This window comes from Bombina bombina, chromosome 2, assembly GCF_027579735.1.
Source record: "Bombina bombina isolate aBomBom1 chromosome 2, aBomBom1.pri, whole genome shotgun sequence".
Lineage (NCBI taxonomy): Eukaryota > Metazoa > Chordata > Amphibia > Anura > Bombinatoridae > Bombina > Bombina bombina.
The window spans coordinates 349,746,548-349,761,749 of record NC_069500.1 but is presented as its reverse complement, the minus strand read 5'-3'; the positions used below and the strand labels follow the sequence as shown (position 1 = coordinate 349,761,749).

General features: G+C 39.4%; 1 protein-coding gene across 1 annotated transcript in view; it reads right to left on the bottom strand.

Annotated features, from left to right (window-relative positions):
• Nucleotides 1–15,202, bottom strand: part of PPTC7 (protein phosphatase targeting COQ7) — a 117,356-nt gene that overhangs the window by 22,733 nt on the left and 79,421 nt on the right. Inside the window, exon 4 of the mRNA XM_053701724.1 lies at nt 11,212–11,335. Within this exon, the coding sequence (XP_053557699.1) occupies nt 11,212–11,335 (124 nt within the window). The remainder of the gene's footprint in view (nt 1–11,211; nt 11,336–15,202) is intronic.

The window sequence follows — 15,202 nt, the reverse complement described above, 5'->3', positions numbered from 1 at the left end:
CTTATGCAACCACATTATTTTAGGTTTTTTTTGTTTACTTCCCTCCACCTTAAAGATTTTAGTTTGTTTTTCAATTGAGTTGTGTAGTTTATAGGTCACATTAAAGGTGGAAAAAGTTCTGAAATGATTTATCTTTGTCTAATTTTTTTAACATCACAGAAACCTGCAATTTTAACAGGGGTGTGTAGACTTTTTATATCCACTGTATGTGTATATATATATATATATATATATATATATATATATATATATATATATATATATATATATATATATATATATATATATATATATATATATATATACACACACATATATACATACATATACACACACACACACACACACACATATACATATACATACATACAAAGGATGGGTAATCCCCCCGCCTGGCATCAACAACAATGGGATACCCCAAAAAACATAATTTATGTAAGAACTTACCTGATAAATTCATTTCTTTCATATTAGCAAGAGTCCATGAGCTAGTGACGTATGGGATATACATTCCTACCAGGAGGGGCAAAGTTTCCCAAACCTCAAAATGCCTATAAATACACCCCTCACCACACCCACAATTCAGTTTAACGAATAGCCAAGAAGTGGGGTGATAAAAAAGTGCGAAAGCATATAAAATAAGGAATTGGAATAATTGTGCTTTATACAAAAAGATCATAACCACCACAAAAAAGGGCGGGCCTCATGGACTCTTGCTAATATGAAAGAAATGAATTTATCAGGTAAGTTCTTACATAAATTATGTTTTCTTTCATGTAATTAGCAAGAGTCCATGAGCTAGTGACGTATGGGATAATGATTACCCAAGATGTGGATCTTTCCACACAAGAGTCACTAGAGAGGGAGGGATAAAATAAAGACAGCCAATTCCTGCTGAAAATAATCCACACCCAAAATAAAGTTTAATGAAAAACATAAGCAGAAGATTCAAACTGAAACCGCTGCCTGAAGTACTTTTCTACCAAAAACTGCTTCAGAAGAAGAAAATACATCAAAATGGTAGAATTTAGTAAAAGTATGCAAAGAGGACCAAGTTGCTGCTTTGCAAATCTGATCAACCGAAGCTTCATTCCTAAACGCCCAGGAAGTAGAAACTGACCTAGTAGAATGAGCAACGATTTCTCCTTAGAATTCTTAGGATTAGGACATAATGAAGGAACCACAATTTCTCTACTAATGTTGTTGGAATTCACAACTTTAGGTAAAAATTCAAAAGAAGTTCGCAACACCGCCTTATCCTGATGAAAAATCAGAAAAGGAGACTCACAAGAAAGAGCAGATAATTCAGAAACTCTTCTGGCAGAAGAGATGGCCAAAAGGAACAAAACTTTTCAAGAAAGAAATTTAATGTCCAATGAATGCATAGGTTCAAATGGAGGAGCTTGAAGAGCCCCCAGAACCAAATTCAAACTCCAAGGAGGAGAAATTGACTTAATGACAGGTTTTATACGAACCAAAGCTTGTACAAAACAATGAATATCAGGAAGAATAGCAATCTTTCTGTGAAAAAGAACAGAAAGAGCAGAGATTTGTCCTTTCAAGGAACTTGCGGACAAACCCTTATCTAAACCATCCTGAAGAAACTGTAATATTCTCGGTATTCTAAAAGAATGCCAAGAAAAATGATGAGAAAGACACCAAGAAATATAAGTCTTCCAGACTCTATAATATATCTCTCTAGATACAGATTTACGAGCCTGTAACATAGTATTAATCACAGAGTCAGAGAAACCTCTTTGACCAAGAATCAAGCGTTCAATCTCCATACCTTTAAATTTAAGGATTTCAGATCCTGATGGAAAAAAGGACCTTGAGACAGAAGGTCTGGTCTTAACGGAAGAGTCCACGGTTGGCAAGAGGCCATCCGGACAAGATCCGCATACCAAAACCTGTGAGGCCATGCCGGAGCTACCAGCAGAAAAAACGAGCATTCCTTCGGAATCTTGGAGATTACTCTTGGAAGAAGAACTAGAGGCGGAAAGATATAGGCAGGATGATACTTCCAAGGAAGTGATAATGCATCCACTGCCTCCGCCTGAGGATCCCGGGATCTGGACAGATACCTGGGAAGTCTCTTGTTTAGATGAGACGCCATCAGATCTATTTCTGGAAGTTCCCACATTTGAACAATCTGAAGAAATACCTCTGGGTGAAGAGACCATTCGCCCGGATGCAACGTTTGGCGACTGAGATAATCCGCTTCCCAATTGTCTATACCTGGGATATGAACCGCAGAGATTAGACAGGAGCTGGATTCCGCCCAAACCAAAATTCGAGATACTTCTTTCATAGCCAGAGGACTGTGAGTCCCTCCTTGATGATTGATGTATGCCACAGTTGTGACATTGTCTGTCTGAAAACAAATGAACGATTCTCTCTTCAGAAGAGGCCAAAACTGAAGAGCTCTGAAAATTGCACGGAGTTCCAAAATATTGATCGGTAATCTCACCTCCTGAGATTCCCAAACTCCTTGTGCCGTCAGAGATCCCCACACAGCTCCCCAACCTGTGAGACTTGCATCTGTTGAAATTACAGTCCAGGTCGGAAGCACAAAAGAAGCCCCCTGAATTAAACGATGGTGATCTGTCCACCACGTTAGAGAGTGTCGAACAATCGGTTTTAAAGATATTAATTGAGATATCTTTGTGTAATCCTTGCACCATTGATTCAGCATACAAAGCTGAAGAGGTTGCATGTGAAAACGAGCAAAGGGGATCGCGTCCGATGCAGCAGTCATAAGACCTAGAATTTCCATGCATAAGGCTACCGAAGGGAATGATTGTGACTGAAGGTTTCGACAAGCTGCAATCAATTTTAGACGTCTCTTGTCTGTTAAAGACAGAGTCATGGACACTGAATCTATCTAGAAACCCAGAAAGGTTACCCTTGTCTGAGGAATCAAAGAACTTTTTGGTAAATTGATCCTCCAACCATGATCTTGAAGAAACAACACAAGTCGATTCGTATGAGATTCTGCTAAATGTAAAGACTGAGCAAGTACCAAGATATCGTCCAAATAAGGAAATACCACAATACCCTGTTCTCTGATTACAGACAGAAGGGCACCGAGAACCTTTGAAAAAATTCTTGGAGCTGTAGCTAGGCCAAACGGTAGAGCCACAAACTGGTAATGCTTGTCCAGAAAAGAGAATCTCAGGAACTGATAGTGATCTGGATGAATCGGAATATGCAGATATGCATCCTGTAAATCTATTGTGGACATATAATTCCCTTGCTGAACAAAAGGCAAGATAGTCCTTACAGTTACCATCTTGAACGTTGGTATCCTTACATAACGATTCAATATTTTTAGATCCAGAACTGGTCTGAAGGAATTCTCCTTCTTTGGTACAATGAAGAGATTTGAATAAAACCCCATCCCCTGTTCCGGAACTGGAACTGGCATAATTACTCCAGCCAACTCTAGATCTGAAACACAATTCAGAAATGCTTGAGCTTTCACTGGATTTACTGGAACACTGGAAAGAAATCTCTTTGCAGGAGGTCTCATCTTGAAACCAATTCTGTACCCTTCTGAAACAATGTTCTGAATCCAAAGATTGTGAACAGAATTGATCCAAATTTCTTTGAAAAAACGTAACCTGCCCCCTACCAGCTGAGCTGGAATGAGGGCCGCACCTTCATGTGGACTTAGCAGGCTTTGCCTTTCTAGCAGGCTTGGATTTATTCCAGACTGGAGATGGTTTCCAAACTGAAACTGCTCCTGAGGACGAAGGATCAGGCTTTTGTTCTTTGTTGAAACGAAAGGAACGAAAACGATTATTAGCCCTGTTTTTACCTTTAGATTTTTTATCCTGTGGTAAAAAAGTTCCTTTCCCACCAGTAACAGTTGAGATAATAGAATCCAACTGAGAACCAAATAATTTGTTACCCTGGAAAGAAATGGAAAGTAGAGTTGATTTAGAAGCCATATCAGCATTCCAAGTCTTAAGCCATAAAGCTCTTCTAGCTAAAATAGCTAGAGACATAAACCTGACATCAACTCTAATAATATCAAAAATGGCATCACAAATAAAATTATTAGCATGCTGAAGAAGAATAATAATATCATGAGAATCATGATTTGCTACTTGTTGCGCTAAAGTTTCCAACCAAAAAGTTGAAGCTGCAGCAACATCAGCTAATGATATAGCAGGTCTAAGAAGATTACCTGAACACAGATAAGCTTTTCTTAGAAAGGATTCAATTTTCCTATCTAAAGGATCTTTAAACGAAGTACCATCTGACGTAGGAATGGTAGTACGTTTAGCAAGGGTAGAAATAGCCCCATCAACTTTAGGGATTTTGTCCCAAAATTCTAACCTGTCAGACGGTACAGGATATAATTGCTTAAAACGTTTAGAAGGAGTAAATGAATTACCCAATTTATCCCATTCTTTGGAAATTACTGCAGAAATAGCATTAGGAACAGGAAAAACTTCTGGAATAACCACAGGAGATTTAAATACCTTATCTAAACGTTTAGAATTAGTATCAAGAGGACCAGAATCCTCTATTTCTAAAGCAATTAGTACTTCTTTAAGTAAAGAACGAATAAATTCCATTTTAAATAAATATGAAGATTTATCAGCATCAATCTCTGAAACAGAATCCTCTGAACCAGAAGAGTCATCAGAATCAGAATGATGATGTTCATTTAAAAATTCATCTGTAGGGAGAGAAGTTTTAAAAGATTTTTTACGTTTACTAGAAGGAGAAATAACAGACATAGCCTTCTTGATGGATTCAGAAACAAAATCTCTTATGTTATCAGGAACATTCTGCACCTTAGATGTTGAAGGAACTGCAACAGACAATGGTACTTTACTAAAGGAAATATTATCTGCATTAACAAGTTTGTCATGACAATTAATACAAACAACAGCCGGAGGAATAGCTACCAAAAGATACACTTAGCTTTGGTAGATCCAGCACTAGACAGCGATTTTCCTGTAGTATCTTCTGACTCAGATGCAACGTGAGACATCTTGCAATATGTAAGAGAAAAAACAACATATAAAGCAAAATAGATCAAATTCCTTATATGACAGTTTCAGGAATGGGAAAAAATGCCAAAGAACAAGCTTCTAGCAACCAGAAGCAATGAAAAATGAGACTTAAATAATGTGGAGACAAAAGCGACGCCCATATTTTTTAGCGCCAAATAAGACGCCCACATTATTTGGCGCCTAAATGCTTTTGGCGCCAAAAATGACGCCACATCCGGAACGCCGACATTTTTGGAGCAAAATAACGTCAAAAAATGACGCAACTTCCGGCGACACGTATGACGCCGGAAACTGAAAAGAATTTTTGCGCCAAAAAAGTCCGCGCCAAGAATGACGCAATAAAATGAAGCATTTTCAGCCCCCGCGAGCCTAACAGCCCACAGGGAAAAAAAGAGTCAAATTTTTGAAGGTAAGAAAAAATGAATAATTCAAATGCATAATCCCAAATATGAAACTGACTGTCTGAAAAATAAGGAAAGTTGAACATTCTGAGTCAAGGCAAATAAATGTTTGAATACATATATTTAGAACTTTATAAACAAAGTGCCCAACCATAGCTTAGAGTGTCACAGAAAATAAGATTTACTTACCCCAGGACACTCATCTACATGTTTGTAGAAAGCCAAACCAGTACTGAAACGAGAATCAGTAGAGGTAATGGTATATATGAGAGTATATCGTCGATCTGAAAAGGGAGGTAAGAGATGAATCTCTACGACCGATAACAGAGAACCTATGAAATAGACCCCGTAGAAGGAGATCACTGCATTCAAATAGGCAATACTCTCCTCACATCCCTCTGACATTCACTGCACGCTGAGAGGAAAACCGGGCTCCAACTTGCTGCGGAGCGCATATCAACGTAGAATCTAGCACAAACTTACTTCACCACCTCCATCGGAGGCAAAGTTTGTAAAACTGAATTGTGGGTGTGGTGAGGGGTGTATTTATAGGCATTTTGAGGTTTGGGAAACTTTGCCCCTCCTGGTAGGAATGTATATCCCATACGTCACTAGCTCATGGACTCTTGCTAATTACATGAAAGAAAAGCAGGCAAAGCACAGGAGTATGCTGCAAAAAGCCTTTATGACGAAACAAAGACAAGGGCCTTAACCCGTAATCATGACGTTTCGGCTCTCGCAGGAGCCTTTTTCAAATGGAGGCCGTGAAGACATAGTGAACACCTCTCACACCCCATACTTAAATACCCAAATAACCAATTACCCAAAGTGAAAACAGCTGATCATGAGCAGGACCGCGCAGTACTCGCAGGCACCACATCTTACCACACACTGGAACTCAACAAGCCGAGTTCTGACATCATCAGTTCGCACCGGCACATACAAGTGACAGCGTGATCGGTTGGCATAGTGACGGGTAAACAGGTACATTACCCGTAACAACGTGCTGAGAGATAGTACGCGATCATGGTCATGATCATACATAAAAACAGAACTACCAACAAGGTACTAACAAACTAAAATAAATCAAAAGTGTGAAAATATTTACAACACATGTAATTGAGCATTTTGCACAACTAGCTCTAACAATAGCGGACCACTCTATACCCCATGGTATCAATGCGACCACTAATGGAGCCAGCCCAAAAAAATTAACTATCAAAGCAGACAGAATGGATGGGGAGACTAAACTCCCTTCTTAACTCATGGAGTATGGTATCAACTTGAATTTGAGCTTTAGAGCAAAGAAGATTTCCGCAGTCCTTTCATTTTCTGTAACAGGCATAATCTATAGTAGTGTTCAATCCCTTCAGGGAGACAGTGTCCAGATCAAAAATCCATCTGGCCTCCAAAAAGTAGGAGGGCCAGAGCTCTGTCACCTCCACGCCTGAGGCGCAGTACATGATCTATAAGCATCGTTCTTAAGGATGATACAGTGTCCCCAGCGGTCATAAAATGACTGGCAACAGGTTGGTCTGAGCGACAGTTTTCAATAGCTTGTCGTATTGCAGATTTATGGTTAGCCAGCCGTTCTCTGAAGGAAGTTACTGTCTTTCCTATGTAGATGAGAGAACAGGGGCAAATGATAGCGTAGATAACATACTCCGATGTGCACGACAATCAATGTTTGATCGTATATCTCCTGTTGGTATGAGGGTGATGTTAATTGTTGCCCGTGATGAGGCTGTTACACATAACATAGCTCACACAGCGAAAGCAATCATGTTTGCCCTTGGGTAACCACATTTTTTGCTCATAGCAATGTGTAGGGTCGTTAAGCACAAGTAGGTCTCTTAAATTCTTTGCCCTCTTATACACTATACGTGGTGGTGGAGAGTCATAAAATGGAAGAATTGTATCCTTTGATATTATCATCCAGTCGTTTTTGATCGTGTTAACCACAATTTTTGAACCAGATGTAAAGGTGATAATGAAATTCAAGTGGTTATCATCAGTACTCTGGTGCTTCCTAACAGTCAGACCCTCCTGGGTCCATTGTTCGGCAGTCTTACACTGCTGGGTAATCAGATCCTGTGGGTATCCACGTTCAAGAAACCGGTGTGCCATCTCTGTTAATTGAATCTTCTTGCAGGAATTTTCGGTATTGTTGCAGAGGAGCAGGAGCTGACCCCATTCTTTTGGAAATATTGATGAAAACTATCATAATGTAGAAATGAATTTTTGTCTGTGTCTTTCTGATTTGAGACCTTCATAATCTCCAAATCTAGAAAATGTATCTTATATGCATCCCATTCAATTTTTAACCTAATAGTGGAGTCAAGGGTGTTTAGTTGATTGAACCATCCTAAAAGAGCTTCTGGGGTATCCTTCCAAATAAGGAAGACATCATCAATGTACCTGCGATAAAATCTGATCGAGTTCTGCTGTGGAATTATATTGCACTGCTCGTACATTGCCATGTAAATATTGGCATAGGAGGCTGTAGGAGCGACCCCCTGGCAGAAACAATAGGTCTGAAGGGGGTTCTCCAAAGACTTTTGAACCTTTGGCAACAGATATAAAACAGGGCAGATAGGTTTATCTACAGTGAGAAAACCCAACACGTCAATCACATTTGCCATATAGGCCAGACTCAGGAACTCATCAATTTGTTTCTTAAAAGGTAACTGTAGGATTAACAGATAATTTACGGTAGGTGATACCATCTAGTAGCTGTCTATGGGCTTCCTGTCGGTACTGAGTGTAGTCAAGCACCACTGTGGCCCTGCCCTTATCGGCCGGCATGACGACTATATCTCTGTCAGAGGATAATGATTTAATAGCATCCCTTTCAGCTTTACTCAGGTTATCCCTGCAAGGAGGGATAGCCTTGTGTGTGTCAGAGTAGAGGTGCAAATACGGTGAAAGGTTTTTATCGACATGTGGGTATTGGTGGGTTCAAAGTCACTAGTAGCTTTAAAGGGTTTAAACATATAATCCCCTTTATCTCTGAAGTAGTCTAAGTTTTAGTTGACTTTGGAACCGACACTTATCCACAAAATCAAACAGATCACACCTGGGTTTAGGAACAAATGACAAACCTTTGTTAAGTACCCTCAGCTCATCAGCAGTTAAAATTCGTGAGCTGAGGTTATATACTATTGTTTTTCTTTTGGACAGTCTTTCTTTTTGTGCCCCCCCCCCCCCCCTCCTGAAGTGTATGTCTGGACCCTGGGGTAAAGGGGGCTTCTGTGTCGATCTGGTTCTTACACCTGTTTGAATCTGTAGGTGTATAGTTGTATGTGCATCACCATCAGAAGAGTCACCTCCGCTGCTGTCAACAGTAGTAAAACTCCGACGGTGATGCACATACAAATATACACCCACAGATTCAAACAGGATGGTCTGACTGTCAGGAAGCAACAGAGTACCGAGGATAACTGCTTGAATTTCATTACCACCTTTACACCTGGTTCAAAAACTGTGGCTAACACGATCAAAAACAACTGGATGATAATATCAAAGGATACAAGTCTTCCATTTTAGTACTCTCAACCACCACGTATAGTATATAAGAGGGCAAAGAATTTGTTCAATCCCTTCAGGGAGACAGTGTCCAGATCAAAAATCCATCTGGCCTCCAAAACGTAGGAGGGCCAGAGCTCTGTCACCTCCACGCCTGAGGCGCAGTACATGATCTATAAGCATCGTTCTTAAGGATGATACAGTGTCCCCAGCGGTCATAAAATGACTGGCAACAGGTTGGTCTGAGCGACAGTTTTCAATAGCTTGTCGTATTGCAGATTTATGGTTAGCCAGCCGTTCTCTGAAGGAAGTTACTGTCTTTCCTATGTAGATGAGGGAACAGGGGCAAATGATAGCGTAGATAACATACTCCGATGTGCACGACAATCAATGTTTGATCGTATATCTCCTGTTGGTATGAGGGTGATGTAAATTGTTGCCCGTGATGAGGCTGTTACACATAACATAGCTCACACAGCGAAAGCAATCATGTTTGCCCTTGGGTAACCACATTTTTTGCTCAGAGCAATGTGTAGGGTCGTTAAGCACAAGTAGGTCTCTTAAATTCTTTGCCCTCTTATACACTATACGTGGTGGTGGAGAGTCATAAAATGGAAGAATTGTATCCTTTGATATTATCATCCAGTTGTTTTTGATCGTGTTAACCACAATTTTTGAACCAGGTGTAAAGGTGATAATGAAATTCAAGTGGTTATCATCAGTACTCTGGTGCTTCCTAACAGTCAGACCCTCCTGGGTCCATTGTTCGGCAGTATTACACTGCTGGGTAATCAGATCCTGTGGGTATCCACGTTCAAGAAACCGGTGTGCCATCTCTGTTAATTGAATCTTCTTGCAGGAATTTTCGGTATTGTTGCAGAGGAGCAGGAGCTGACCCCATTCTTTTGGAAATATGGATGAAAACTATCATAATGTAGAAATGAATTTTTGTCTGTGTCTTTCTGATTTGAGACCTTCATAATCTCCAAATCTAGAAAATGTATCTTATATGCATCTCATTCAATTTTTAACCTAATAGTGGAGTCAAGGGTGTTTAGTTGATTGAACCATCCTAAAAGAGCTTCTGGGGTATCCTTCCAAATAAGGAAGACATCATCAATGTACCTGCGATAAAATCTGATCGAGTTCTGCTGTGGAATTATATTGCACTGCTCGTACATTGCCATGTAAATATTGGCATAGGAGGCTGTAGGAGCGACCCCCTGGCAGAAACAATAGGTCTGAAGGGGGTTCTCCAAAGACTTTTGAACCTTTGGCAACAGGTATAAAACAGGGCAGATAGGTTTATCTACAGTGAGAAAACCCAACACGTCAATCACATTTGCCATATAGGCCAGACTCAGGAACTCATCAATTTGTTTCTTAAAAGGTAACTGTAGGAATTCACAGAATATACATATATGCATTTGTGATTGGCTTATCATTGTCACATGATGCAGTAGGAGTGGAAATAGACATAACTTTAAAATTTGTCAGAAAAAAATCTACAACTCACTTGAAGTTGTATTGCATTGTCTTGTTATCATGCATTTAACGATTATGCAATTCTACTGCATTTACTGGTCCTTGAAGAAGAGCATTTTTTAAAAAAAATTTTTTTACTAAAATAGTCAGGATTCTTAAAGGGACATAAAACCCAAACATTTTCTTTCATGATTCAGATAGAACATACAATTTCAAACAACTTTCCAATTTACTTCTGTTATCTAATTTGCTTTGTCCTCTTGGTATGCACTACTAGAAGCTAGCTGCCGATTGGTTGCTGCACATATGGCTCTTATCATTGGCTCACACGTTGTGTTCAGCTAGCTCCCTGTAGTGCAACCCTGCTCCTTCTACAAAGGATACCAAGAGAATTAAGCAACATTAGATAACAGAAGTAAATTGGAAAGTTGCTTAAAATTGTATGATTTATCCAAATCATGAAAACAAACCATTTGTGTTTTATGTCCATTTAACTCCATAGAATGCATTCCATCCGACCTCTCTGAGGATAGTGGAAAACTTGAGTTTTCAATATTAAATCCCAGGAAAAGCAAAGAAAACAAATAATTGAAAGTGCATCTGATGGTTTTTTTTCCTATTACTATGCATAATTATTTTATCTATGGGGCATTACATTTTTAGTTTCACATCCCTTTAAATACACTTTACTTAAATCACAAGGAAACTATATAGGTAAATTCATCATATTTTTTAATAAATGACATCCGAAAGCCACTTGGAAGCTTTACCTTTAACTTTTTTAACTCCTGAAGAATCATATAGTCCGGCATGTTGTCAAACAGTCCATCAGTTGCAGTCAAAATAATGTCTCCAAGCTGAACATCGAACGAACTACTATCCGCAGCATCAGGACTGTTAATAACAATATACAATATTCATTTTATTGTACTGTATCTCTCAGTATGAAAATTACATTTTACTCTTTTTTCCAATTTCTGTCAAGAGGTTAAAACCCATTTTATTAACAAATCAAAAGGTTTTCCAAATGTAGCATAAAAAAAAAGAAATCCTTTGATCTCATCTACTGTGTTTGAACATTCACAACTAAACTATCAGTGTTAAGTTCAAGGGTTTATCCTATGAGCAGGCTTATTTTCCAACACTCCCAAAAAGCAGCCCCGTGCCAAATGCTTTCCTAGAACACAGTGTGCTGCTGGAAAAAAGATACAATAAGGTGAACGCTGCAGCAAAAAACCTTCATCACATGTAGAAAGTACAAATAAATGAGAATATACTTAAACACTATAAATATACAGATCTATTTCTCTTTATCTCAATATATAATAAATAAATATAAAAAAAAATTCTATATATCTATTTCAATATATATCTATACACCCAGATAAAAGCGAATATTTAACAAATTAGCCAATATTAAATTTGATTGATCATTAAATGAATTTATGTTAAACTATGCAATTCATTTGTGTTTTGGATAGCTAAGTAACATTTATAAATAACAGAAAATGTTATAATATTGCAAAGTATTGCACTCTACCAGACCCGGATACTGGTTTCTCTCACATAACTAGATCAGTACTGGCAAGTTAGTATCAAAGCAGAGTAAGTGACACTAACTTTTTTTTATATCTGTTGATCTGGGGAAGCACAGTTGGAAATAAGAAAATATATATATATAAAAAATATAAATTTTACATAAATAGGGGCATCAACTAGCCTAAGAGGACAAAGTGGGCCATTAATTCATATAGTGTCCAATATAAAATAAGGCAAAAACAATAATCTTCTTATCCTAAAGAAACAGAAGGGGCAGCTCTAATTAAGCGTCTGGCCAAACACATGGATATCCTATAAAACATATAGAAGGTGGGTAGACTATCTGTACAAATATAGCCATACAAGTGATGAAAGAGAAACTCCCATATAGTGATGCACCAAAAAGTGCATATCAAGAAGGCCGGATCCTCTGAGTCAACCGACAGATCCCCCTCCAGCAACAGGAACCTTAGCGTCCTGACACGCTAAATCAGATGAAGGCACTCCAGACAGCTTTAAGCTCCTCCATGCCAAATTAGTAGAACTTCACAGCCAACCACTCATTAACAGAGTGGAAGAAAAGTAGCAAGAGATGCAATGTTTATTAAAACTTGCATTGCATTTAATCTCTTGCTACCTTACATCCACTCTGTTAATATGAGTGGTTGGATGTGAAGTTGACTATTTCCTGACTACCAGTTTGGCATGGAGGAACTTAAAGCTATCTGGAGTGCCTTCATCTGATTTGGCATGTCAGAAGATGCCGACGATCCGGTTGATGGAGGTAAGTCTACCCTGCTTAGTGTGCAATTTAAGGTACATCATTATATGTGCGTTTCTCTTTCATCACTTCCAAGAGGCATTTATATCATCTCCAGTGGTCAGTGGACTACCCACCTGTAGTGATATGGTATTGGGAGAGAGAAAACTTAAAATTATGCTTACCTGATAATTTTCTTTTCTTCAGATGGAAAGAGTCCACCGCTGCATTCATTACTTTTGGGAATTCAGAACCTGGCCACCAGGAGGAGGCAAAAACACCCCAAAGGCTTAAATACCTCCCCCACTTCCCTCATCCCCCAGTCATTCTGCCAAGGGAACAAGGAACAGTAGAAGAAATATCAGGGTGAAAAGGTGCCAGAAGAAAAAAAATAATAGACGCCCCACAGAAAAATACGGGCGGGAGCTGTGGACTCTTTCCATCTGAAGAAAAGAAAATTGTCAGGTAAGCATAATTTAAGTTTTTCTTCATAAATGGAAAGAGTCCACAGCTGCATTCATTACTTTTGGGAAAACAATACCCAAGCTATAGAGGACACTTAATGCAAAAACAGGAGGGTACAAGAGGTAGCCCATTCTGAGGGGACCAGGCCTGAAAACCCCTACCCAACAACATCCCGCTTCGTACGAAGCCGAGAACAACTTTGAAACAAAAAGGAAAAGGCCCAAGGACCCTGACCGCAGATAGTCCACAAGCCTTGCTAGAGACCACAGGAACTAGACTCTACTGAGTCAACAGCCTCCAGAAGAAACCGTCGCCCAGCAGTCGGTCTCCAAACAACACACCCTTTACTAAAGAAAGGGAACACGCTACCGTATTCTTCCACAAAGAACACACGGAGAAAACATGAATGTTCTTGTAAAGCACGGCCAATCCCCCTTAAAGGACTCAAGGCGCTGCTCAGCTTATCAACCTTCGAAAGGAGGAAGGCTGAGTAGACCTCGCCGGGGATCGAACTTGCAACCCTTGTTTTGCTACAGAGCAGAGTAGCCACAGTGCATTAGTATGCACTAACAACAGACCAGCCCAAGCGACAGACATGTCTGATACACAGGGAGGACAGAAAGAACCCAACCACAAGCCCCCAGGGAATGGAAAGAAAAAGGGGGTACTCACCGACACCAACATAGCTCGGGTGACAACCCAATCCGCTCCTCAAAAATAAGGCACTCCCAAGGAGAACCCCCTGGGACCTTGAACAGAGAAAAGTGCAATAAATTCGTAGGAAGACCTGTCACAGCTCTCTTAGACAGTCTCTACGTAGAGAGATCAAATTCCAAAATGGTGGAACAGAGCCCACAGAGCAGCAGATGCTGCCCCTGAATTTTGAATAGACCGTTAAGTCACATAACGAGTGGGGCAAGTGCCCTAAAACTGTGGCTTTGCATATTTGGTTGTTTGAAACGGATCTCTGGCTGATTTGTAAAACAAATTGCTTTCAGCATTACATTATTGCTTATTTGAAAGAAGTACTTGAAGTCTTATCTATGCCTTTTTAAACTATCAATATTGATACAAATTGATACATATTGAGACATTGTTTTTTCACGAACAATCCCAAGCAAACCTGAAACAATCTCTATATCTGACATTAAGGTGGCATTTTGGCAACATTTTGGCAATATTTGGGGAGACGTCCCTATACTACATTAAAGTTTTTTCAAAGATTTTATCTGTACATCACTTGTTTTTATATTTATCTTTTCTTTCATTTTATGCTAGATATTAGATTTATTAATAAAAAAATCAATTTAGATCAATTTAGTTGTATCCTACAATTGTTTCTATTCAAGGTAATTGTAATTAAATAGGTGTGGAGTTTTATCCAGCTTTTCAGCGCCATCCCGACTATTCGTTGTTTTCTTTTATGTATCTACTTCCACTATAGGGAAAGTGGCTGTGGGATTGGCTTGGATAAACCTTTTAGGCTTTTAGCGCTGTATTTCTGTATATTGCCCCTTACAGAAATAAGCCACCTGATCCAACCTCCTACACACAGGGCAGGACAAAGACCCTCCAGAGAGAGGAAAACCCAAACTCATAAGGAAGACCAAGTAACCCCTCAAAAGGGAAGAGCACAGATAAGAACAGCGTACATGTCCACAAGACGTGAAGCAATATTATGATCAAAACACAGACCTAATGAAAAAAACTGGTGACTCAACAGAGAAAAAAACTCCCCATGAAGAGGAGCACACTCCGTCCAAAGGACAAGTTAGGACTTAAAGTTTATAACCAGTACCCGAAGGTGGATTTGAACTCTGGCCTTCCTGCTTGCAAGCCCAATGAGGCTAGCCCCTATGTCGCAAAATAGGGTCCCTGAAAAAACTGGGTTGTCCCGAAACAAACCACAGGATCATAAGTCTCCAGACATCCAAGAAGGATCCAAGAAAAGAACCCTGGACCCAGAATCGTCCTAGAACGAAGGACACCATCAGGGA